This window comes from Anser brachyrhynchus (assembly GCF_964034855.1).
Source record: "Anser brachyrhynchus genome assembly, chromosome: 1".
Classification (NCBI taxonomy): Eukaryota; Metazoa; Chordata; class Aves; order Anseriformes; family Anatidae; genus Anser; species Anser brachyrhynchus.
In genome coordinates, this window is record NC_137694.1 from 74,777,664 (window position 1) to 74,805,069 (window position 27,406).

A 27,406-nucleotide genomic window follows, 5' to 3' on the forward strand; every position below is an offset into this window, starting at 1 on the left:
TTTTTCTATTGTCAGGATGGCTCCCTCCACGTGATATATGCAGCAAGGTCTGTGTGAACACCTGAGGGCTAAGTTAGGAATTCTAGAAGCAAAATTAAATCAATAAATAGCAGCAGAGACTAGAATTCAAGTCTTTGTCTATTTTGTTGGGGTTTGAAGTTATCACTGATACAATTTAATGATTAAGAGATTTATTTTCTTAAAAAGAAAATTTTAAAGAGAAAAGAAAATCTTTTCTTTAAAAAGAAAATCTTATTTTCTTAAAAAGAAAAGAGACCACTTGAACACCATTGGGAAGAAAATAAGAAGCACCAGCCCCAGAATACCAGTTATTTCTAAGTTTACAATATTATCTTGAAATATAGAATGCCAACCACCCAGCTCCTTGGATTCTCCAATCTTGTTAACCCACCTTTCACAAATACGTATTTCTTTATTTAAGCTGGAAAAGTTCTTTTAGATTTCTAGAGAGAATTTTGACTTTGGTTTCTTGAAGGAACAGTTTCAAAACTAACCTTGGCATCACAGGGACTTAAACATGTTTTATCAACTTCTAGAGCAGTTCTTACTAGTCAAAACACTCCAGGGTGAATTACTCTAAGTATATATATATATATACACACGCACATATATATATATTAAACTGACCCACTTCTACAAATTATTTTCATTCAAGGGAAAGATTTTTTTTTTTTTTGGATAATAGCTTTTGGTGAACTCTTCCTACCTGCTCCACCTATAGTTTTAATGCCTGGAGTTTAGTAGTAGTTAAAAAAAAGTAAACTACAGTAAAGATATTGATTTCTACTCAATAACAGATGGAACTATCAGGCTCAAAGTAGTTACTGCTCTGAGCTGTTTGTATTGTTGTTTTCCCTGAGTTTGCTGAGGTTGTAGTAGGGACAGTTCGACAACTTCCATCTGGTTGCTGTTCACAATTTAGTACGTTAACTTGAAGTTAGTTATATTTTACTCCCTCAGAAATGTATTTGTTATGCAATTGCACCCTCCTCCCCTAATTTCCTGTTTCTTTATGATTTTTTTGGAAGTTTATACTTATTGCAGACACTTTGTATCTGAAGCTTTCAAAGAATGTTATACTTTAACGTAATTTTAGAAGCATACACACAGCCAAACAGCCATTTAAAAAAAGCAAATAAAAATTCTTTACTAACCTTTCTGGAACTAACAGAGGCCTAAGTCTATTGAACTGCTGGCTTTTCATCCATACCAGACAAAACAGCTAAAATTCTCCTGACTTCTTTAATATAAGGAGTTTAATCGGGGGGTAGACCTTTTATACTTTCCTGTCAGGTGCCAGCAGGCCTTAAATACCCTGAACAGCAGCACCTGGGTGCTAACCCACAGGCTCAAGTAGGGAAACGCTATTTAAGCTCTGGCCCAAGCATCAGCTGAGGTGTTAGGAACTGTGTGGATAGCGCTGCCCCTCAGGGCAGGGGTGAAGTGGGAGTTGACAATGGCTGTATCTTTATCAGGCTGTACCAGCAGTGCCGGTAGTAAGCTGCGCTGTAGGGAGCGAGTCAGAAAGGGCTTTGCTGGGGGTAGCTGTGCCCGCTGGGGCAGGATCAGGCTAGAGCCAGTGTGCAGCACCCCCCTGGGCTGCTGCCCTACAGAGCTGGCACCTAAGGAGTGGGAAAAGGGATGCAGGATGAAGGCTGTGCTGTGTAAGAAACGATTCTGGGCCTCAGCCTGGGTAGTACGAGGAATGCAAACGGAGAGCCACTTATCTGAGGTCTGCCTTGCCGAAAACGGGGACGGTCTGCACCCTGTCAGCGGCACAGGGCTGAGGTGACCCCCCCCTCCCCCTGTGCGCCCCCCCGGCCGGCGCTTGGCGGCCGTTGGCGGCGCCGCGCATGACATCACCGCGCGCGCTGCCGCTCCTCCTTTCGCCGTGCGTGCGCGGGGGCGTGTCGGGGGCGGGGGCTGCTCCTTGCTTCGCCTGCTGCCGCCAGGCGCTCCGGCACTTCCCTCACGCCCGGTCGCTTCTATCTCCGCCAGCCAGGGCGAGGATGGCTGAGAGCGAGGCTGAGACCCCCAGCACGCCGGGGGAGTTCGAGAGCAAGTACTTCGAGTACAATGGCGTGCGGCTGCCGCCCTTCTGCCGGGGAAAGATGGAGGAGATCGCCAACTTCCCGGTGAGGGACAGCGACGTTTGGATCGTCACCTATCCTAAGTCAGGTAGGCGGGCGCCAGCCCCCCGGGGACGTGTGCCCGGGCACTCTGCGCTGCCGCCGGCACGGCCCCACGCCGCTGGGGCGTCTGCTGCCAGCTCCGGGATTCCCGTGCAGAAACGCCTAAAAGTGGTGCGGGGGGATGCGGTGCTGCCCTCACGGAGGCGGCAATATGGTAGCTCGGCGAGGCGGCCGGGCAAACCAGAAGCAAACACAACGGGTTCTTGCTGAAGCCCTTTCTTGAGTGAGGTTTTTTCCTGGTAACAGGATGATCGCTTTCTAGAAAATTCAAAGGCCACTGGAGATAGCAGATGTTAGCTCTGTAAATGCCCTTGTGAAATGTTTCAGTATCACAGCTTACTGACTAGCTCTTATTATTTTGCTTTACAAAGGGTTCGTTGCTGTTTCTCCTCAGTCTGCTGCCTCACAAATATGTTTTCAAAAAAGCAACATCTGTTACGATGCCATTTCTCAAGGAGTTTTAAATATCTTCACTTTTTTTTTCAACATTTAGTTAAAAATTATGCTGTTAAAGACAAGCTAGAGCTTGACAGATGCATGCATTAGAGAGGATAGGGCTAGTTTGTAGGCTGGCAAATGGCCCCCAGAATGCTAGGATTAGGACAAGGCAACAGCATCCTTATTGTTCTTGTAAAGACTTATATAGCGTACAGGAAGCACACAATTTAATTCTTTCAGTTTTAAGATTTTATTTTTGTGAATCTGTTTACCTTTGTTAGTACAGCACCCCAACATTGCACTAACAGATTGCTAAATATCCTCACCTAACCTCAGTTTCTAGCAGCCAGGCACAAAATAGCTGTTATACATCACCTGGAAATAATTTAGCTTTGATGGCTATACAGTTGGCCATGGAAAGCCAACTTGCATAATCATATGTAATTTGCTATTATTTTGTGAATATAGTAGGTCCCTCAGGACCCCAGCTGAGGTCAGTGACAAACAACTGCTCACTTACAAAGCTAGAGGCAGTGCTTTACTATAGGAGGGTTTACTAACAGTGTGAAAGCTGAGGAAAAGGAAGGTGGAGGAACTGGAGGGGCAGCCTCACCTTGCGAAAAAATAGGTGCCATAGTATTTTACTTGCTAGGACAGAGTATATTTAGGATGGGTCTTGAGTCTGTTCTTGTCATGGGAATAGGCTTTAAAACACAATCATAATGTCTGCAAGCTCCAGGAGACAACAGTCCACCTTCAGGTGGCCTGAGGTCTTCTGAAACCCTTGGAACTTGTTTTGTCCACTGATCCTACATGGCTTATGGCTTGGTGCCTTATTTAGGGTTTCTGAATCAACTGTGAAAGGGTTTGCTGACTAGGGACAGGCCTGTCAGTAGAAATTAGACAACCCAAATATGGTTTCCATTGATTTACCCAAGGCCCTAGAGGAAGTCTACATCAAAGCCAGAAACTGAATCCAGAACCACATGCTCTTCTCTGTTACCTTAACTACAGCTTCATCCTCCTGTCTCTCAGCAGCATTGACAGATTTTTCTGTTAACTGGAGCTGATCAGAATTCTCATAATGGAAAAAAGTAGTTTTACAAAACATGTTTCATGCACAAAATATAGTTAATAGGGATGAAATACCTTGGCATTCTTGGGGAATCTTCAAATGTAAAACATGCTTGGGACCCACTTACCTAGTTTCTGTTAATAAATTACATTTGAACAAAATTTCAAGAGTATTTTTGACAACAGAAGTTTAGGAAGAGAAAAATACACTAATTTCAGATAGGTTTAATGGAAAACTTTTATGAAAGTAAATCATGTTCATTGTTTCACCACCTTTCCATCTGTTCAAATTGTGGAAGAAATACACAAACAAGCCCTTCTGCTAGATGTGAGAGAGGCAAGAGTTTCTAGCTCCTACTGAGCCCTGTACCATAACTTAATATCAAAAGGCTCTACCAGTAGCTTTTGACTGTGTGTTGGCTTATCTGGCAAAGAAAATATACAAGTGGCTTATGGTCTGTTTCTGGGGGGTGGGGTGGGGGTGTCAGGACTGCTTCAGTATTCCTAGTGACTGATGTAGAAGTATGTATGCCATTTTGAAGACATGCTCTGCACAACTAGGTGATGCTGCTGCTCTGAACGTGAGATGGAGACATTACTTGGAAATAGTTACGGATATTGACAAATTGGGTGTGATCCAGGAAAAAGCTGGTCCAATAATGGTAGAAAACTGAATGTACCAGTGGCCTTACTGGGAGTAATGTAATAAGCCTAATGGAAGATGACTGCTTTAATGTGATTTCCACTGATGGGTGCTTAAATAATGATATTGCTTACATCTTTAATTAATCCTAACACCTGCATCCAATCAATGTTAACAACTTCTGGTAGCTGCTGGACTAGGATGAGCTTGTGCCTAAAACCCAGAGACCCATTTAAACAGACATATGTAAATATGTCAGTGTGCATGTATGCTTTTACATACGTATATATTAGGACTGTAATTACAGAAACCCTTTTTGTCATGGTAAATAATTTAAAATCAGGTGGGCTTCTGCTCTGTTGAAAAGATCAAGTCACAAGTTTCATCTTTCGTGCAAGTTTGTAGTGTAGAATGGGCAGGCTGAGCAGGGTGCAACGAGATTTATGGTTACTACAAGTGCATAGTAATACTATTCTATATAGCATTAAATAATTGGAGCCCACACAACAGGTTGCTTCACAAATAAGATGCAGTGTTAGCGAGGAAGCACATTGTACCTCTGTAATAACTTTCCTGGAACCCTCTCATACTGTGGGGGTTTTGTACCCTACTTGAAAATTAGAATTCTTCTCCATGGATGTAATAAACTACAGAATTAATGAACAAGCAAATTCTTTCATGGAATTTCCTCAGTCACCATGCCAAGAGTTAGACTGTCTGCTAAGGTCAACGATTTCAGTGGAATTAAATCAGGACCTAAAGTATAGTACTGACTCCAGGTTCACTTAGGTATTTTGCTGTGGCTTATGATGCTAACCCTTGACTGTAGATCTTTGTTTGCTTTAATCATAACTGATGTGCAGTGGCAAGCTTTCTTAATACCCTCTTGTATCTGTTCTGCATCAGTGTGCATTTTATGTTCCTGGGTCAAAGCCCACAAATTAATGCCTTGTTGCAAAACTGGTAATTTGTTAACGTGAGCTATTTACATTAATAGCAGAGCTGTCTCTCCAGTTTTGATTATTTTGCCAAATAATGTTCTGGAGTTCTGTGTGGGAAAATGTCAGTTGCTGGGCAAGTATCAGCTTTAAGTCCAGTCAGTTCATGAGAACTCTTGCTCTTCTGTCGTCCACTGTGAAATGTGAGTGCTGGATATGGACTTCAGCTGTCTGTAGGTCTGTCTTTTTGTAGACAACATTTTGAATTTTTGTTGCAGCATTGAATTTCAGTAACTACCCAATAGTTTGTAGGGAATATGATGGCTGACTTTAGGCCTTAGGCTTAATGAAGTACCAACAGTAAATTTGCACATCAGTTCAAGGACAGCTTTCCTGTGTGTACATTCATTGAGTTCTCATCTTTCAAATTCTTTCTTAACACTTACCTTCAGTCATGTATGAAATGAACTGGAGAAGGTTTGTTTGAGTTTGCCATTATTTTATTTGCACAAAAGATTCTGTATGTACAGAAGAAAGTCTTGCTTCTCATTGTACCTGCTGATAAAGTGCATTATACGCATCATGGGTTTTGTGCCTCCTCCTGTTGTGTATACCTCTCCCACTGCAGGCACGCCAGTCTCTTATCCTCTTCTATTTCCAGTGCTCCTGAATCTAACACCTCTTGCTGGGACAGTGATATCCCTCCCATCCTCCCTTCCCTGGCAGGGAGGAGCTCTGTTTATTGTTCTGTCCATCCCCTTTCCCTGCCATGTGCTGGGGCTCTGTCTACATTCTTACATTTCCCTTATACTGTAATCTGTTGTTCTTTTCATGTGCCTCATGTTTTTTCTTTTGTTGTAGGGAAAACAGTTCTTTGATCCTTTGACGGTTAGAGCAGTGGAAGAAGCTTCTGGGCTGTGAACCAGACATAGAAGTTTCAGTGTAACCCCCACTTTCCTTGCTTGTCTGATTTTCCTCTTAAAATCAACAGACTTCTGTTCATCAACATCTAGAATATTATTTGTATCAGACCCAGCACTCACACTATTATACTTCAGGCAAAGGAAGGCTTGAACCATTGGGGATGGAGATTCATGTGCTTTTCTTTGGCTGTGAAATTCATTCAGGGACTTATTATTTCTAGGCAGTTGTTTCTTCCCCTTCACCTTCTGATCAGTTTCAATTGTCTGTGGGACTATATTATAAAATACAGTGGAAAAATGTCTTTAATAAATACACTGTAAAAATTATACCAAATGACTGTCTCCTGTGGAAATTGTGCTTTGTCTTCTCCAATCCCATCCTTCTTGTTGTCCTCAGATTATGTGATTTCTTGGCAGGGATGTTACATTTAACTAGCAAGGCTGGTTTCTGGTTCAGGTTTTTGAACGTTACTGTACTGCATAATAATACCCTTCAATATAAAGAGCATTATCACTTGGCTAGGTTTACATGGCTGCACATGAGCTGTGCTTGTAGGGGTGTCCTGCACTCTGCGGACATCTAGCTCACTAGCTAAAGTATCTGCAGTGACCTGACATAGCAATCAGTGAGTAGGTGGCAGGTCTGCACAGAGCTGCAGTGATTGTATTATGTCAGGGAATCAGAGTGTTTGTGTCCTCTTACCTACCCATTAGCATACCCCAGCTGTGGCTTGGTAAGTTGTACTTTTTTGAGGTACCCGCGTTGCTGCCTCGCTGGCTAATGCATTCCAGTTGCCCCTGCATAATATGTCAGACTGATAACCCTGAGCACAAGGAATCGGATTCTTCACACTGACCCAGACGTACACAGGGCCAACACTGCTGACAGTCCTGATTTTGTGCAGACATAAACGAGAGGAGAATCAGGCTGAAAGGTTGCCCAAGGATGTGCCCAGTCTGTGGGAGTTTCTGGGCTGGGAGCTGTCAGACAGCGAAGAGTCAGCTGTAGTGGGTGGCAGAGGTTTACCCTGGTTAATAGCAGGTTTAAGAAAGCCTTATGCTGTTGGAGTAAGGCTCCTCAGGGAACAAGGGTGTCCACATGGATGTTTTGTGTGTTAAGCTGGTTGATTTGCCTTAATTTCCAGTGTTCTCATAAGGAACTCTTCGCAAGAGTTTTGTTGTTATATTTTTTGACAACAGTTTCTTATCTTGCAGAATAGCCATATTCTGCTATTCTGGATTTATAGTCCTATTCTCTATGTAGGATTTTGGTCACTTGAGTTTAATCAGTTTATATTTTTAATTGGTTTATGTTGTAAGAGGGGATTCGAGTGTTACTGGCCCAGAGACATGTCGTGAGAATCATGAGGTTGGCTTAAAAATTGAGAGATTTTTACACAAAATAAATCTGGGATTTTTTTCCTTTGTCCTCTGTTTTGTGAGGCAACATTATGCATGCTTACAAGCTCTTCCCTGTGACTTACAACGATACCATGCCTCTGTTAGTTTCATGAACAAGTTAATATTTTGGAAGTCAGAATGGTGGTACTTACTATTTCTCTTTTCCAATCCCGTCATATTTTTTCAGTTTCTCCTTATCTTAAGTAATTTGTAAAGCTCAGATATCCAACATCTTTAATGCAGTATGAATGTGCTTCAGTTCTATTCCAGCTAGTCAGAAAGAATGGACTTCTTGCGCAAACAAAAAGGAGTCAGCAAACTGCATTGGGTGATGGAGAAGTGTTCTGTGAGCTGTCATTATAGGGACTGATATATAGGGTACATTTGAATTTGATTTCATGCTCTTGGTTTTTGGTGACTGAAGCCTTATTCTTTCCAACAATTAAACGAGTAAGTACACTGTTTCTTAAGCTCACTCCATTGAGGACCACCCAGGTGCAGGAAAGCAAGACCAATACACAATTATTGGTAGGGGTCAGGGCCATTGGGTTCCTGTGCTTTGAAAACCCTTTTGAAATGGGATTCTTTTGTTTTATTTATGTATAGCTCATAATATCATCTGATATTGACTCAGTCCTAACTATTACTAGGCAAAGAAATGATAAATAAAAATGTCAAATAATAAGGAATTGAAGACAATGAGATGCCACTGATGCATTTGACTTGATTTCAGTGGGAGTAGAATTGAATAGGTCCTTACACGCATAAAGCAGGAACTAAAAGTGGTGAGGAAAGATCTGTCATTAGGAAAACTTGTTTTTTTTTAATCTAGCTAGCAGTGTTTTTCTCATGTTTCTCTCATGAATCATTTATCAAGACAGTGAAGAGATCTTACTAGAGAAAGAACAAATGGTTCAGAAGAGGAAGAATTCTCTAGTTACCTAATAGGTATTGCTGGGTCTCTAGCATAATTGCTTCCCTACTGTGAAGTAGTGTAAAACTCAAGTGACTTTCTTTGTGAAAGAAGACTCAGGGAAGAGGAAAAAACTTGCATGCATCCAGCTGGAACAGCAGATCCTGCACAAGCTGGGGGCTCACTGGGAGTTTATCACTGCTGCAATTGTGGTCCTACCATCATTGGTACCGGAGACAGAAGTAAAGAAGGTATTACATGTCTCTGCTTTGTCTATGTCCCTGTTTGTGAGGTGACCATTCTCATCAAGTAACAGACCAATGTTATCTCCGGTCCTCCTTTTACTGTTAACATATTTTAAAAAGCTCTTTTTATTGTCTCCCATGATACTGGCCAACTTCAACTCTGAACTTTGGCTGCGTGAATTTTGTGTCTACAATGCAAGCAGCATCCCTGTAGTCCTTCCATGTCACCTGACCTTGCTTCCAGTGGCCATGCACTTTCTTTTTCTGCCTAAGCTCTAGAAAAAGATCCCTGCTAGGCCAAGCCAGTCTTCTGCCCCACCTGCTTGACTTCTGATATTTTGGAATTGTCTGTTCCTGTGCTCTTAAGGGGTTGTACTTAGAAAGTGACCAGCACTGGTGGATCTCAATACTTTCAAAAGCAGTTGCCTGTGGGATGTTACTAACTAGTTCCATGCAGAGCCTGAAGTCTGCTCTTCCCATATCCAGGGTTCAAGTTTTCATGGCAGTTTTCTTCCTATCACCAAAGATTTTAAACTCAACTACTTCATAGTCACTACGGCCAAGACAGCCACTAATTGCCTCTTCACCAATGAGACCCTCTCTATTTACAAGCAACAAATCAAGGAGGACACCTTTCCTGGTTGGCTCCCTTAGTACCTGTGCCAATAAGTTATCATCAAGGAGTTTTAGGAATCTCCTGGACATGTTTGTATCAGCTATGTGGTATTCCCAGCTAATATCTGCCAAGTTAAAGTCACTCATAAGGACAAGGGTGGCAGATCTAGAGGTGTCCTTAAAGAATAACTCATCGGTGTTGTCATCTTGGCAGGGTGGTCTGTAGTAGACTTCCACAGTGACATCTGCTTTACTTTTTTGTCCCTTAATTCTTACCCTGAGGCTCTCAACTATGTTGTCATCACCAGTGGCAAGCTCTGTACAGCCCAGCCCTCCATTACATACAGTGCCAGCCCCCCGTCTCGTCTGCCCTGCATGTCCTGTCTGAAGAGCCTGTAACTGTTGTAACACACCAGTCACATGATTTCCCACCAGGTTTTGCTTTGGGTCAGAGCCAAGGCTTCTAGCTCCTCTTGCTTGTTCCTCAGGCTGCATGCATTTGTGTAGAATTATTTCAAATGTGCTTCACTGTACCCCACACTTTGTTTTGGCATGCTGTCCTGTAGCTTATCACCAGCAAGCCTGGTTTTGTCCATTTCCCCCTTCAAAACTAGTTTAAAACTCAGCTTTAACTAAACTAAACTTTTACTAACTCCTGAGTAAACATCCTTTTCACCCTCTGAGAAGGGTGTGTCCTGTCAGGCACCAGCAGGCCTGGTGTTGTGCAGACCATCCCATGATCAAAAACCCCCAAATTCTGATGGTGACACCAGCCTTGGAGCTACATATTAGGTCTGCCTAATCGTTTTAATGTTGCTCTCTGGTACTGGAGGGATAGAAGAAAACACTAGCTGTGTGCCTGATTCTTTAATTGCCTCAAGGCCCTGAAGTCCCTTTTGGTTGTCCTTGGACTTCTTTTTGCTACATGAAAAAACTTCTCGTTGCTGACATGAAAAAACTATAATGGATAGTAATCAGAGGGCCATACCGAGCTAGCGTTTTCTAGTAACGTCTCTTACCCAGGCCCTGGGGAGGCAGCAGACTTACCTATGGGTCGGGTCCAGCTGGCATATGGGGCCCTCTGTTCCCCTCATAAGGGAGTCATCTATGACAACCTTTCTTTTTCTTGTGACAGAGATGGTCATGATACTGGGGGTAGGCTGACTTGCCCCAGGTGATCCCTCTAACCTGGATTGACCTTCATCCACATCATCATTTGCTTGTCCATCAAGTTCCAGAGCCTAATACCTTGTAGAATAAAAGCACCTGGGAAGGTGAGGTAGCGGAGAGGGGTTCACGAGCCACCCTGAACAGAAACCTGCTTCCATTTCCCCATCTCTTAAGTCCCCTTCTACTGCCTGGTGGTGAGAGAGTAGGAGATTCTTCATTTCTTGTGTTGTGGTTAGCTGATGCTTCTGTCTCAGGGATGGTAAGAGTATGATCCCACCAGCTGACCTCCTTCTCCGAATCCCTAATGCTCCTCAGCCTGCTCACCTCCTCCCCATATGTGAAATCAGTATTGACTGGGTTAAATAGATGAAAATGACCTCAAAGACTAAAGAATTAGGAAAATTATGTAAATCAGCTCAACCCAACTCATTCTCATTTCATGTTAATGTTCATCTTTCATAGTGAAGATGTTAATGAAGGAAAGCAAAAGTCTTGAACATTAGACTGAATTAGGTTAAGCACATGTGATTCTTCATTCTTATTATGCAGTCTTTTATTAAACGACTTCTTTCTTCTTTAAATTACTACTCAACTGAACACCCTATATTGGAGAGAAGAAACTTCTGCCTGCATTGTCCCATCAGTGCTGCTTCAGAAGTGATGCAAGTTTTTGTATGCTGGACATTTGGTATGATTTCTTTGCTGCAGATTCTCTGACCTTGCATAAGTTATTTAAGCATTTTGTCTGCATTTTCCATTGGAGGCATATGGATGTATTTCATCTCTGACAGAATTTGTTACATGTATAATGACTAGAAATTCTCTTAGAGAAAAGGTATCATCTACCATCTATATTTTTGTAAATAAACTAGCAAATTATAGCTCTAAATTTGAATCAAACATCTAGGTATTAGAGCTGAGCACATAATAATACCACTGTATGGGAATGTTTTTATTTTTTAGCTTGGTGGAAGGGAGCAACAAACAAAGGATGCACATGCAAACATGAAGCACCCAGCATCTAATCACTTTCAGCCTGTTCAAAATTTCAGTAACACTTTGGAGAATCTGGAGAGATGGGGCTTAAGAGCTGAAATAATTAGGGTTCTGTATACCAAAGTCCTTTACAGATTGATACAGACCAAATAAACCATTTATGTTATATATTAATCCTGTAAAACATTGCAGATTCAGTAGCAAGAAGAATGTTTTGCTCAATATATGCACAGACACACATGGCATGGCAGAGAGAACACTTGGAAACATTCATTTTTAATATTTTGGTCAAATGAGACTACAGGCTTATGAGACCCACTGCGAGGAAAATGCATGGTACTGAGAAATGGCAGAAAGGAAGCATATCAGAGGTAGAAAGTGTGTAAGAAATGTTTAGCTAGCTAAGTCTGAGGCAGTGGCTGAGATAGTAGAGGATATAAAGTGAAAGGAGGAGCAGTGGAGAACCGACTACCAAGAGGTTTTTGTTACTAAATGCCACAGTACATCTATAATTTAAAAAATGCAAGCTAATTTCAAGTGCTTTTACCCACCCACCATTTATGGTGCAGGATGTGAAGGCTGTCATCCTATATAAGGCTGCAAGTTCTGGATGATGTATAATGATATCAGATCACCATATGGGATACAGACAAGGGTGCAGAATTAGCCCTTCACTGTGTCCAAGTATGTGAGTAATAAATTCATCCAAGCCAACAAAATGAGACAAATGTGAAGCAGATGAGATGAGACACATGTTCAGAAGATACATACTGACTACCCACACAGCAGTTCAGATTTGTCAGTACAGTGGCGGCTTTGCAATGCAATCATAAACCCAGGTTAACTATCCAGTTAAAAGCCTGTTTACTGCTGATCAGGGTTGCCAGAGTAGCACAGAACTGCTGCAGGCATTTCTAAAATTGGATTGCTCTATGCATATGTAGTTGAAGTGCACATTAATAATGATCAATGTGAGTGCTTCTGTTGGATCAGCAGCGCTTTCTATCAGAAATAATGTGCTCTCTTCAAAGATTTTGCAGCAATACTGAGAAAACCCATGGTGATACAGATTGGCAGATCCCCTTTTGTACTCCCGATTAGATCTATATCCATTTCTAATTTGAAGAGCAATAGCAGAATAGAAATGACTGTAGCTTGCCTAAAACTTCAGTTCAGCAGATAGAGGGAATGAGTGTGTTAAATATGAGTGGGGGCATGGGTACCTTGCAAAGAATGATTTTGCTCAGGGCAGCTTTTACGATGGGCAGCTTTCATTTGAGGGTGATTCTGTTTGAGACAAAGTGGTTTACTCCCTGATCTTATACAAGTAATAGCTGACTAAAGAGACTACATAGTCTCATGCATGGAAGGTTAAAAATGTTCCTAGAAATTCTGAAACAACAATATGCCTCTTTTCCATTTTTTTGCACATACAGCTCGTATTTTCAGTGCTTTCACATGACACTGTCTGTATGCTGCCTTCTTCTGATTTAACCACCTAATATATGCAAATATACATTAATGTGTAGGCAAGCTTTGTCCAACAATTTTCCTGGAAGGGATTGAAACGGAGGCATACAATTGCATTTCTGTTCACTACACAAGTCTGAATGCCAACCAAAGCACTTCAAGAGGTGACAGTCACCACAAATGCTATGAGAACAACCTCAACACAAGTTTCTGATATGGAAGCCCTGTTGTCTCCTGCCTTAGCTGCGTTTAGCTGCAGTCTGTATTACAACATTGTAGTACAAGACAAAGTGATATAGTTATCCTAGAAATCAGTGGTGCTAAGGGTAATTAAGGACTTCTCTTTAATATGATTAAGTCCTTCAGGGTGATTTAAAAAACAATGACTTGTTGTTACAGCAGTGTTCTTTTCTGCCTTATCCTTGGTACAGCGTTGTGTCACCTGTGTGAAAATGGAGGTGAATTTGATGCCATGGGGGGACTTATTGCTGGAGATTAAGTTGAGCTCTTGCTGGGGTAACGAGTGGTGCAGTTTGGTCATCTTTTTCATGTAGGCTTTAAAAGACTGGGGGAATGGGACTGCAGAGAAAGCAGGGGTTGGGATACAGCAGAGGTAAGATTGAGGTAACTGCATGTATCTTATGTATGCTCCAGGGAGAAAGTGGGATTTGAAAGTCTAGTAATACACCATTGGCACATCATTGTGAAGAATTACCATTGCTAGTTTATGTGGCCAGAGTTTGCCAGATAATTTCCAGATGTTTGAGACAGAATGTGCCCAGTAGCATAAAATAAAAGCAATAAAAGCAGTCTTTCCTCCATGAATTACTCTCCTGGTGGCCTGTCCTTTGGCATGACTGCATGATACGGTGCTCGCACTGCTGTTACGAAAGGGCTTGTTTCTCTGAATTGCGTCATGAGGATGTCCAAAGTAGGATGTTCAGAGAGAAGCCCAGGGAAAGAAGGTGACAACTGAATGGACTAGGTTGACTTTAGACCTGGTCAACCTCGAATAAGTGTGGAAAGGGTAAGGAGGGATGTAATTCTGTCTGTCAGATAGTAAGGCAGCAAGCAAGACTGCAGCTTTAATTGATCTAGATGTTATTTCCATGTTCCCAACACGTAACATTCCTTCCAGAGATGTTATACCATACATTTTTTCTTTTTGTTTTAACAAGGTAGGTGTTGTGCTATCTTGTACCATGGCAGCACATTTTGTTTGGTGAGTGGAAACAGAAAGCGAGGATTAATTTAAGGATATGGGTAGATGACCTCTTTTAAAAGCATCTGCAGTAGTGCAGGATTTTAGTGTCCTTAGCCTGCTGTTTGTCTTAAAGAACTGCCTGCAGAGCATTTTGTGTGAATGCATTCTCATTTGTCTCAAGGAGAATTAGGTAGGTGAGTTTATGCCAAAAAGATAAACTCCTTAAGCTAATTTGGCTGATGTGGTTTCACATGAATTGGGACATCTTCACACAAGCTGCTCCATTGGTGATGACATCTGGTACTGACATGAGGAGCATCCGTGGACAGGGACATATTTTACGAAACCAGCTAAGGCCTAAAGAGAATGGCCATGAGTAAAGTCCTTCTCCCCTCTCAGCTACCAACCAGTATCAGCTGTCAGTGAAGAACCTGTAACAAATTCTGGGACACCTAGGTATGATAAAATCATGGATATGGGGACAAGCTTGAGAGCATAAATCCTGACTCATCATTCAAAAGGCAAAGAGACGAACAGTGTCGTCTTGTTACTCAAAATCTAGGGATAAAAAAACAATCTGTGGACCTGTCTCTTGGTTTGTAGTGGTGGTAGTATGCACCTACTCCTTGCTGCAGTTCCAGAGGCTGTGAGAATGTTGTGGCTTGTTTGAGAGGGAAAGAAATATTTTTTTGTCCCAACTGTCCCCAGCAAGAGGCTTTTGCCATGTGGTCCACTGCCTGTTGGAGTGGATTGGCATAACCATGGTTTGGATAGAGATTTTAGGGAGTTTGTGACCCAAGCTGTTTTTCTTCTGGTTTTATGACGCCTAAAGTAGGGAACACAGACAATCCAGTTTTCTGCTCTCCATGTCTACACTGGTAAACCTAAGACAGAGGCAGGCTGTCATCAACATAGCTTTGTTGCTAGCCCGTTCCCTGGCGCAGTTTGCCCTTTCCCAGACAGCAGGCTCCCCAGCATGGGGTGGGAAGTAGCTGAAGCCAGGGATGGGTCCCAGGAAGCTACAGATGGGGCTGTCTTGTTTTGGGAAATTCACCTCTATGGATGCGGGTTTGGCTGCCCAGCATGTCCTCCCAGAGAACAGGCCCTGGCATGTTTCACTTACTAGTGTAAGGAGGCCTTTTTCTGAGCTGCTCCTGTTGCTGTTGCTAGGAGTGGAAAACACCGCATCGTCTGCCTTGCTTTTGGCAATGGTGAAGCCTTTGCGGTTGGTGCCTGGTCTGGGGTGCACCATGGTTCATTTTGCGCTTCTCATCCCACACTCACTTGAGTAGTTAGTGCCCTAATGTAAGGGAGAATTAGGACTTGGGCCATCTTTTAAAAATAGTACTAATGCATGAACTGAAAATAACACTGTTTTGTAACCGTTTATTGTTGTTTTAGGATACGGTCTTATACATGGTAGTAATGCTTCTAAGGATAATATGTGTGTAAACAGTGCAGCAATAGCTTTTTTTTAACCAAATAAAAGTACCTCTTAGCTCCAAATAGAATACACTTCTTATAGAATAGTGTTTACAGCCTCTGGTGCTGTACATTAAAAACATAGCTCAGACCTAATGGACCCAGTTCTGTATTTTCTGATATAAGTCTAGCGAAAGACAAGCAGAATTTAGCCTATTAGTTTTGTTTTTAAAAGCCATTAGCTTAAATGAAAACTAAACTGATTAATAAGTCTAAAAAGCTAAGACCCTACTTACTGAATGTTATTGGAAATCATACAGTTAACATTTGTTTTAAATCCAAATATGTTTAAGCTGTTGCTATCAGTTTCAGGATCTGGATTCAGTTTCCTCATGTTCCACAGATTCCTTTCACAGGTGAATATTGAATTTAGAGGCATTTAGGCCAAGTAAATGGGGCATTAATCTCAGCATGAGTATTCAGTTCCTTCTGAAAATCAGCACCTTAAAGAGGCAGTCAAAAATATTGGCAATATAACATTATAATTTCAGCCTTCATTCTGAATCATGAGTCTCTTCTAGGAACAGAAGAATTGGAATATATGGTATCAAGGTCTACATATAACTTTTATTATTAAAACCCTAAGTGATAAAAATAAAAATCCATATTCTTAGGACAGTTGGAATTCCAAGGTGTAGGAGAACAAGGACATATGGACCTGAAGAAGAGAGATTTTTATGGTTTGTTTTTATTTATTTTCCTCTAATGGAAAAATCTAATTTTCCCTCCACTACTGTAGGAAAAAGATGAATTTGCCATACTTACCTGCAGATGTACACTGAAATTGGTGAAAAGGGAATGAGCTTGCAGGCAATTAGAATTGTGTGGGGAATTGTTTTACAGCACTTGCTAGACCAATCTGTAACAGCTTTTGCAGCCCTCATTTTTAATGAGCACTCTATGTTTACCAATGCTATAAAAAAAACAAACACCTATGAGTCATAATGGGTCTGTTGCATTGTATTAGTTGAAACTTGATCAAGCACTGGTAGATCAATGGTAGATCAAATGAGGTGCAACTAATTGGGAGTGCTACAAAATTGTTAATATTAACATTAGTATTTATGTTTTTCAGTATGACTTTCTTTACAGGAAAGACCTTCACATCTTTGAGTTGAAGGCTTGTCCCATGTTAGCTGATGTGGAGGGGAGAAACCTGAAATAAACTACAGTAGAAACAATGGAGGGAAGGAAAACTTCACAGGAGGCATCCATCTTTGTATCTGCCACTTCACTTTGAACGAATCTGTGAGGTGCAATAGCTGCAAGTGAGTGTGCCAGTGGCCAGAAAGTACTGAGAGGAGCCAGAGAACATCTGCCCTAAAAAATAATGCTCTTTTACAGAGGCTGTATTTGATGTTGAAAATAACATATAGAAACAGAAAGGAATAGCTGCGAGGTGTTTCAAAGTTCTGGTTATCTTGCTATGCTGTCTGGTTGCTGCTGGAGCAGTTAGGCTTACTGATAAGCAGAGACATTATGGCCATGAACTAACCTTGCTAGTGTTGCTGAGGCACTGGCCTTGCAAGAGGGTTCCCGTTCATTGTAGGGGTGATTGTGGGGTGGAAGGATTCTAAGTGAGTCCTGATTCTGTATGTCGTTAGGCTGCAAAGGACAGCACAGCCCAACTAGCACAGTTTCAAACTGTTGTGATGGGGCTTCTTTTGGACATGCCCTTATGCAGAGTAGAAATGTAGGTTCATAAGTAATTTAAAAGGGTCTCTTAAAAACCTGCAGGTTCTGGCAGTAGCTTATTACTGCTGTTTTCCCATCCCATCTCTTTCCAGATATTATACGATAAATTGGAACAGTACTTCTCCTGGGGCATTGTATAGACATAACAGAAAAGCTTGTCAGGGAAGAGTGTTTCTTGGGTACAGCGCTCTGAAGTTCCTCTGCTGACTAGGTTCATTTTAGTTAAAATTGGATAGGCTTTAATGAATTCCACGTCTGTTTTGGCAATATGACCTTGGAGTTAGCAGGGACAGTAGTCTTCTTCCAGGATGAAATGTGGATCTGCAGCAGCTGGAAGAAGGCAGGATAGAATCACTGGGTACTTATGAATGTTGTGTCTGGTGCCTCATGCCCAAAGGCTGACAGATTAATCCTGTTTGTCTGTGACTGTTCACTCTTTCTGTACCATGCCAGGTGAGGCATGCACGTACAAGTGCATGCATTCAGAAACACAAGGAGAAGGTGATGGAAAATACTAGAGAATTCACAAGATCCACTGATTGGCTCCAAGAAAAAACTTTAGCTTTGTATACATAAATGATAGCTTTTCCACTTAGTGACCTGGTCCTTTAATTTCACTTAAAAAGTGAGAAGCCCTCAAGTGACAATGCATCATGGTTGGCAGCCAGGCCAGAAATCTGGGGAGTATAAAGGTAAACTCTGCACTTCTTTTTTTCTTTAGCTTCCTTTATTTTCTTTTCTTTAATTTTCTTTAGCTTTCTTCTCTCCAACAAGTGTCATTATTGCCCCTTTTACTAAGAAATTTTCTGTAGCATTTAGATCTGCCCAAGTTTGGTGATACGTGGGGTTTATCAGAGGGATTAAATCAACTCTAATACCCAATTCACATAATTTCTTTTGAAAATCTCATTTTCAGCAATTTACTCTAGGTCCAACCCCATAAAATGGCGGTTCTCACACTTCACAGACATCAGCTTATGTCAGTTGATTTAAACAGACAATTTCTATATGCTTTATACCCAGATGGGAAGTCAGAGGCAACAACAGAAGACTCGCATTCACCTTCCACAGTGGCAAATTTAATAAACTTTGCTGGCCCCAGTCTAGGCTTGGGCATCTAGAAAATGGAGTAGAAAATCCTGCCCTAGGATCTAGGTCTGGAATTTGGGCTGCCATTTGTCTCTTGCTAGGCTAAGCCAACATTTCTAAACCAAAAGAATGTTCAGCTCTGTTGATATCTGTAATTTCAATTTGAGTTGTTCTTAATCCTAATAGAGATGTGAAGAGGTTATATATATATAATTTTATATAAGTGGTTTTAGCTATTTTTTCTTTGTAAACAAGTTTTTTGTTTTTTGTTTTTTTTACAAAAAGTGAAAACTAGCACAGAGTTCACGGGTGGGACAATTCAGGATCAGAGATCCTAATGTATCTGTAGGGAGGAGAAACTAACCTGCTGGCTGGCCAGAAGCCAAATATCTGTGCTATCAGTTTACAATCCTCCCTGTTGTAGAAGAGTTTGCAGAAATATTTATCACTCTATGAATTAGAATAGGATGCTAGAGTATGTGCAGCATTCTATAGAATCATGCAGTAGTTTATGTATATACAGTAGTATACTGTATGTATATACTATATACATACATATACAGTATGTATATACAGTAGTTTATGTATATGTGCATGTGGATGCTTATTATTAGCACTGAGGTTCATAGATTCAAAGTACTGTTTTAAAGAACCTGTACTTGATCAAGATTTTTATTTTTGTCTGCCATGTGCCCAGCATTACTCTTAATGAATAATTATTTTTGATGGAAGCACATTTAGATGAAAACAGTGAAGACTTTTGAGCTTCCAGAGGCTCATTTTCCTCCAAATCAGAAACCTTCTTTCCCATGCCTCCTACAAACTATGTGGATTATAAGACATTTAGTAGGTCTTTTCCTATCTCTCCAGTGCTCTGTGGATCTTGCTGGTAACCAAGGCAAGTCTAGTACATGGCCGCAGGTCTGAGCAGAGCTAGGTAAGGCTATGGGGAATGTTCTTCTCAGCCTTTAGCTCCTAGTTACCTGGTTGACTTGGTGAAGAGCTGGGAGGGAACATGCTGCTCTCCTGAATTTTTCAGCATAGTCTTGCCTCAACCCAGCATCCATCCTGTATTCAGGGGCACAGTGGAAATGGTGTCTTTTTGTCTAGAGAGCAGTTAAGAGGAGAAAGATTGAGACTTAGAAAGTCCTGGTGTTGGTGTTTATCCCTACACAATTATTCCTTTTCCTTTCATGGAACAAGGTTGCTGTAATAGCACTTTTTTTTTTGCAAGCAGAATTGGAAATACAGAAATAAATTATAGAGAACCAGGATGTCTTCTGTCAGAATAAATATTTAATGAGAACAAGGGTTGTGCTTATTCAGAGTCACAAGGACTGATACTGAAGTACCCTATGTATGTTAATTTTAATACATAAAATATATGCTTGGACTTAAAAAATGTAGAGTGAACAGCCTCAAGGGCAAGTGTGTATTAAGTCTGTGACAGCTGTCTCTGGGTAATGATAATGTAAAAGTTTATTTTTTTCAAGCAATTTTAATTTACTCACCAGTGAGGAAACAGAAGTCTTAAGTACTTATTTTCCAAAGCAATTTTTAGAGAGGTGTGTTCTTTCATATTTCATCCAAACTGTGTTCACTCTAACCAGTCTCTACAGTATGTGAGTCTTTGTTTTTTTCCTTACTCCTAGTGTAGATTTAAAAAAATAATCTGAATAATACAGCAATTTTCTTCTTGTTGGAAGAACATACAGGAATTTGTGCAAAATGTATTTTTGTTCATGTGTACAATCATAATAGCTAACATGAATTACTTAATGAATTTACAAATTACTTGCAACTTGCAAATTATTTTCAACATAAATGGGACCAAAAGGCATGATTTCTAAATTTGCAGCTAGTCTTTCCAAGGTCATGAAGCAGATAGGTTTGGGTTATTTGGTCCTTTAGGTAACACGGGAGAATAAATCCTGGTCTCATTTTCTTTACTACTCACAATTCTTAAAGAATTGGTAAGTCTGTCACAGTATCCAGGATTTCCCATGTCCACATGACTTGTCTTTTAAACCATGGGGTCCCTTGCCTGTTAGATCAACTTGATCGCATCTCATTCTGTTTTTCCATCTCACCAAAAGCCCATACCTTTCTCTTTTTAAGGCCCTGGCGAGTATCTCTGAATTTTGTTAGTCTGTTTAGAGTGTTTCCTGCTTTCCAGTCCTACCTGCCTGAAGGTGAAATCAGTTGAAATATTTTCCCTGTTCAAACTTACGTTTGAAATACCTTTTAACTTTCCAATGTGCAGTCATTAAGGCTATATTATTTATTGGTTGCTTTGTAAGTGTCTTCAGACCAGAGAGAGGTACATAATTAGGGCTTCTAAAGCTTATGACTAACTCACTACGCATTGATGTGGTCAGTGGTTTATCCAATCTATAAAATGGAAGTATAAATAGACTCAAGTAATTATGTAACAGTAGCACTGCCTACAGTTTAGAATAGAGGACAGTGTGGCTGTTTCCCAGTATGGCCACTATAATGCATTTTATGAACTTGGATGACCTCTATCAGATTCATTTTTTTTAATTTCTAAAAATGAGATGATAGTATTTGCCTAACCAACATTCATAGGGTAAGACTCAGTATATGTAAAATGCTTTCCAATTCAGGAAAAATACTTTTCCAAGTCAGGTAAAAGGACTGGGAAACAAAAACATAGTTATATTTAAGTTACTACCAAAGATAAACCTCAGATATTCTATGTGAAAGGAGATCTTCATGTGTTTAAAAAAAAAAAAACACAAAGGGAGCAGACATACTACATTAAAACAGTAGCTATAGACTGAGTTCAGAGCAGACTCCTAAGGACAAAAGTTATCGTTATTTCTATGTCTAGGTCTCCCTTCATATGCTTCTGTTTAGATAAGAACTGTAATACAATCTGTTCTCTTTCATTGTTTGGTTTATGCAGGCACAGGCTTGCTACAGGAAGTGGTTTATCTAGTGAGTCAGGGAGCTGATCCAGATGAGATTGGACTAATGAATATAGATGAACAACTTCCAGTCCTAGAGTACCCTCAGCCTGGTCTGGACATCATCAAGGTACAATGTATTGCAAAGAAAGTCTTTCAGCATTTGGATATCTTTTTTGTAGGCTCCATATTTATCACTTCATCTCATCCTGTGTCCTTGTCCTTTTCATCACTGGACTTGCTCAGTTTGTTGAAATGATTCAGAGTATTATTGGGTTATTTTGAAGCTGCTTTTATTAAGCTTGTTTATGTATTGTCTTAAAACATGTTTCTCAACATCCTAAATATCTTGAGAATGGATTTCTTGAATAAGAGAGTTCTAAGCCTCCTTTCCTTGGAAGCTCCCCAAATAAGACTGATTTGCTTTGATCCCTTTCTTGAATTTGCAAAAGAACTACACATACAGAGATCTGTGGATCTATAGACCCTGTACTCTGGATTTGCACATCTAGATCCTTAGAGACCCAGGGTCTGTGAATCTGTAGACTCTGTAGTGTGGTTAGAGGAGTTTGGAATATTCTGCTTGAAATGATTTCCATGTTATTAAGAATCACTCAGACTAGTGGCATGGCATGTGTGATTTTATTATTGCTGTAACTACTTTAAATACAGTCATATATTGGAATGATTAGCCAAAATACTAGGCTCCATTCTAGAACTTCTACAGTGCTTAATGAATTGTGCTAGCTAAGGCTGGCATGGATAGATCTAAGCTAGTTCTGGTCACTGACAACTGCAGCATCAGCCTGCTTTTAAGCTGAGAGCATTTAGGGGTCAGAGGTTGCTTTTCTTTTTCACTGTGTGACCCTATTCCAGTGAAACCTCGTTGTTACTTCACGGCAAATATGTGGTGGCAGTAGTGAGAGGTTTAGTTTGAGGTTACACATTATGAATACTATGTGCTAGCAACTTGATCTAATACCAGTTTATGCAGCTTTTAACTCCTGAGAGATTGTGTCATAAGACATTTTTTTCTGAAATTATGATAGAAAAGTGCTTTCTGTTTGAAAAGTGTTAATATTCTCAAGATAAACCTCTCGACTGTCTAGGCCTATTTTTGAAGATAAAATAAACTGCAGGGTTATAATTTTGAAGTTAAGAAGTTAAGGGTTTTCTGAAGCTCCTTATTTAGAGCTTCTTTTCTTCACAGAATTTTAGTGGAAGTATCAGAGGAAACAAAGTTAGTGTTACACCAATAATGCTACAGTTACACTCTTCTTGAGAAGGTCCTACAAATGGAAGTAGTTTCAAAACAAAAACCCCACACAACAATTTCTACAATTTCTGCACATATGCATTATCCGTCCTTTTGATTTAAGAAAAAGATGCAATTCCCTGACCTAATACCTAGACCCCTATTAATTTAATAAGTGACTTAGTGAATGTGACTCAGGACGGTTAAGGACGTCAAGTATGATGGCTCAGGGCAGCTCAGGATGTGCCAAGAACTAATACACAATAAGAAATGTTTCTTTGCTTTATCTTAGGAACTAACATCTCCTCGCCTGATAAAAAGCCACCTACCGTATCGTTTTTTGCCTTCAGACCTCCATAATGGCAATTCAAAGGTAAAAATTAATGTTTATTTAGCTGAACCAGCAGCAGTTGTTTATGTGCTTTGGGAAATGGGGGGGGGGGGGGGGACTTTTAAGATGACTTTCTCTCGCTGTTGTAGGTAATATACATGGCTCGCAACCCCAAAGACCTGGTGGTGTCCTATTACCAGTTTCACCGCTCCCTAAGAACCATGAGCTACAGAGGAACATTTCAGGAGTTCTGCAGAAGGTTTATGAATGACAAGTGTAAGGAGCATGTGCACATGCTGTTACACATGTATTTTCATCTCTGCATTCCCTCTACAAGTACAGAAATGAAGTGGATAAAGGTGCAGTTGTTTTGTTTATAGAGTAGGGAGGTTGCTACAGATATAGTGCTGCATAGACTTAGTCCATGTGGACTGTGGCCATGCCTTCTTAATAACTGCCTTACAATTACTCACCCCATGGGCTTGATACCATTCTACTTCACTCAGGCAAATTCTGGTCTACTCTATTTTTTAAAATTCCGTTTGCAAGGCAGCAGGTACCCTGTGAAAAGTGGTGAATGTGCCTGGCACCTGTTGCTTTCAGTTTTCTATGCTTACCTACTTCAGTAGTCTTTCTGCTCCTCAAGAAACATTTGCTATGGTAATTCCTTTAATATTCTTATTTAATTCTGGAACTTGAAATTTGTCGCTAGCAAGATATCAATTAATGCACAAAAATTTCTAGTTTTGCATGAGACTGAGCTCATGGAGTACATCAGTAGAAATATATCAATAAGTCGAAGTGAGTAAGAAAGCAGCTGTAGGCTGCTACTGTCTGAAAATATACCGCTGAAATGAGAATACAGTAACCTGCATTACAGCAGCTCAGTAGATGGATACCCAGTAACTCCTTTGAGCAAGGGCTGTATTGTGACATGCCCACCAACTGTTCCCATTCCAACTGCACTACCATAAGTAGCTCTGTTGCACCAACTCAGTAAACTTAGGGGGAGGGCAAGCCCTATGTTCTCACATAACTGGCTATCATTGGGCTTTTTGGCAGCGGATTGTTACATGTAGCTAGTGAGAGTAAAAAAAAAATAGCAATTTTTTTACTGCATTCTTTTTCTACAAAATCTTCTCTATGATACCCTAATGTGATGCTAAGAAGCCACGCGACACCTTGTGATCTGGTCTGAGACCAGGATCTCTTCTAGATCCAAATTTCCTTAAAGTTGGAATATGGAGGACTTGATGCTAAAGAAGCAATAGAATACTAAAGGGAATTAAAAAGTAAAAGCCTGCCAGTGGAGGTTAGTTAACAGGCTTTATAACCTTTGTCAATTTCTTTTGTGCAGGGAGGGTGAATGATCTCCTCCTGTTCTAGTGCACCTTCAGTTTTTTCTTCTACATTCCCCAGGAATGGGAATCTTGTCTGTAGCCTGTGAGCAGGAACTTCTAGACTGGAGACACATGAAAGATATATTAAAAGGCCTAATATAGAAGGGAAGTTCCGTATTCTTTCTCATATGAAACTGACTTCTGTGCATTGAAAACTTTTCATATACCGAAATGAAATTGTACTTTTTCAAAGGGAAAAGGTGGCTTCAAAATACAAAGCTAAAAAGTTAAATGTTTTCTAGTGCTGTTTGCTGTAGAGATAAACATGACTAAAAATACTGAGAAAATGTGTAAAACTGCTCACCGTATTTGCTTAGCTCCTGTCTTGATTATCTGACATACTTTTGGGGAATTTATCACTGGTAAGAAAGTAATATCCAGAATGCATTTCTCCTCCAGTTTTCATTTTGGTAATATTAGCAGCAAAAGATACTCTCTGGGTAATAAATGCTAGTGTCTGTACCTCTGCTATACACATGCAGATGGACTGAAATCAGCACAAATATGGACTTTATCAGAGAATTGGAAAATAAAGGAAGAAAATTTGGGGTAGTGTGTGTGTTAGAATTTCTAGTAACCACTGCCGGAGCAGAACTGGGAACGTAGGCCTTCCCAGCGTAGCACCTTGGCTACAGTATACCTGAGACCATGTTCTGGCATAACTGTGTCAGTTGCATGGAAGTACTAAGAAAGTTAAAACAGAAGAGAATAGGTCTTAAATTTTAGAGGGGACAAAAGATGTAATGATAAATAGAGTATTCTGTCAGTACATCTTCAGTTTTCTGAGAATGACAGTGAAGAAAACTTATAAGTCTGTTTCCTCAATACTTATCTAATGAAGAAAAGATAATGGTTGTTAGCAGGTTTTTTGTCCATCATAAAAGATGCTCTATGGAACTTTCCACTAATGAGTATCTAGCTTCTAGATGATGGAAGGTGCAGTGTGATAATGCTAATTGCAGGAATTCACACAGGTTAGAGCCACTGAAAATTTGCCTTCTGCAAAACTATCTATATAATGTTTATGTTGACTCCACTTCTGTGCAGTAGTCAAGCATTACTAATACTGAGCTCTAGAGAGGTTCATAGTGAAATATAGTTACATTTTCAGTTGAACATTTTTTCTTTATGACAGGTTAGCGCTTTTGAATATTCCAAACTGATAGAAACACTCTTTTTCAATTAAATTCATTGATGTGCATGGCAATGGGTCAAAACTAGGTGGTTCTTTTGGGGCTATGAACCTCTCCAATTATTTTTTTTTCATTTTTTGAAGAGGAATTAATAACAGTATTTTTTTGTATATGCCTATCATAATATCTCCTGTACCTGTAGTAGGATATGGCTCTTGGTTTGAACATGTCCAAGAGTTTTGGGAACATCACATGGATGCCAACATGCTTTTCCTCAAGTATGAAGATATGCACAAGGTAGGTTACATGTAGCAAAGAGGTATTTTAATTGCTTTTAGCATTGTAGCATTTAAAACATATGAAGGGAAAAAAATGGTTCGTGTTTCCATAGTTGGGCTTCCTAATGTCTGATACCATTTTTAAAGTACTGGCATTCAATTCGTTCCATGGACTGTCAGCACTTTTGTAGAAGCAGTAATTTGCTCAGGAATCCACTTGCATGTGTAGGTGCTCCGTTGCTCGCACAGAAGGCAGAGAGGTGTAACTGCTCAATGCTTGGTGCCCTCAACATTGGGCGTTCACTTAAAATAAACGTCTTAGTGTGTGTTGTATCAATGAGAACAGAGGTATCACTCTCTCCTATATATTTGGCATTTATTCTGATTATTTGATCTTACTATCGTATGGGAATCAATCTTAATTGGGGATGATCATGTAGCATAAGGTGAACATAATTCTAACGTCCTTACAGTGCACTGGCTAACAAATCCACTGTGTTTTAAATCAGAAATATAATGGAAATAGTACATAGAACATCAATTTCCATTTCCTATTGTAATAATATATTTTTGAGAATTAGCAAGAATATTTCAAAATGCACATTTATATAATTTCAGCTTGTATTTTTTCTTAAACCTTCTCATGGAGTTGGATGCTAGAAGTTGTAATATAATCAGAATAATGTTAATAATTCAGTAACAATGATTTCAAACCCATTATTTTGAATAACAGTATATTCCTAACACCTCAGTGAGGGATGCTGCTGAAAGCTGGTAGCATCACAGCATCACTCCGCTTCCTATCTGTTCTCCCCGACTTACTTGGAATATGTGGGTTTACTTTCAGCAAATAGGAAGGTGGGAAAATTTTTACGGTGATGTTTCTGCAACTTTTTCATTGATATTTTTCCCACTCATCAGGATGTAATTCACTTTGAAGTATTTAAACTCATACAAAAAAAATCATTTAAAATACTGTAAAATAAACTCATCTTTAAATGCTCTCTTACAGGACCTAGCAACAATGGTTGAGCAACTGGTGAGGTTCTTGGGAGTTTCTTATGACAAAGCACAGTTGGAATCCATGGTGGAACACTGCCATCAACTCATCGATCAGTGCTGTAATGCAGAAGCGCTTCCTGTTGGCAGGGGTATGTTTAAAACCCACAGTAAAACTTAAGAGTGGAAGTTGCAAGAAGCGTCTGACAGCTTAGTAACATCCAAGATACTCTAAGATGTTTGAGAAATATTGCTCTATAAATGATGTGAGGAAACTGGTACAATTTTGAGGTTTGTTTCAGAATAAAGTCAGGTGGAAGTGATTAAAAGAATGGAAACATTCAAGATCAACAGTGCATATTGAGCATCATCCAAACTGCTCTGTTGGAGAAAACAAGTTGTCTTTGGCTTACTTCAACTGATTGAGCTGTTGATGCTGGGAAGATTGCTTGGCTCCTTCTGACATTTGGCATGCCAAAGCCCATACAATTTCATTTGTCCTGGCCTAAACCCTTGTGTTCTGTTATATCAGATTTTCTAGAATAGCAAATCATTCTAGTTTCAAGGCATC

At 40.2% G+C, this 27,406-nt stretch overlaps 1 protein-coding gene and 1 long non-coding RNA gene across 5 annotated transcripts in view; both read left to right on the plus strand.

Moving 5' to 3' along the window:
* The first annotated feature begins 1,194 nt into the window (after positions 1-1,194).
* The window catches only part of SULT4A1 (sulfotransferase family 4A member 1), a 32,972-nt gene continuing 6,760 nt past the window's right edge, over positions 1,195-27,406 (plus strand). Inside the window, exons 1-7 of one of the 4 annotated variants that reach the window (XM_080601031.1) lie at positions 1,204-1,809; positions 2,024-2,199; positions 21,439-21,569; positions 22,987-23,067; positions 23,175-23,301; positions 25,761-25,855; positions 26,849-26,987. In XM_080601031.1, coding sequence (XP_080457157.1) covers positions 1,478-1,809; positions 2,024-2,199; positions 21,439-21,569; positions 22,987-23,067; positions 23,175-23,301; positions 25,761-25,855; positions 26,849-26,987 — 1,081 coding nt within the window. In that variant the 5' untranslated portion in view covers positions 1,204-1,477. Of the gene's footprint in view, positions 1,810-2,023; positions 2,200-21,438; positions 21,570-22,986; positions 23,068-23,174; positions 23,302-25,760; positions 25,856-26,848; positions 26,988-27,406 lie in introns of all 4 variants that reach the window. The other 3 variants (XM_080601032.1, XR_013953968.1, XM_080601033.1) reach the window with 3 other exon arrangements.
* Positions 2,206-21,432, plus strand: LOC308198628. The gene is made up of 4 exons (XR_013954063.1): positions 2,206-16,993; positions 18,047-18,112; positions 19,380-19,451; positions 20,658-21,432. It is a non-coding gene; the product is annotated as an uncharacterized lncRNA (long non-coding RNA).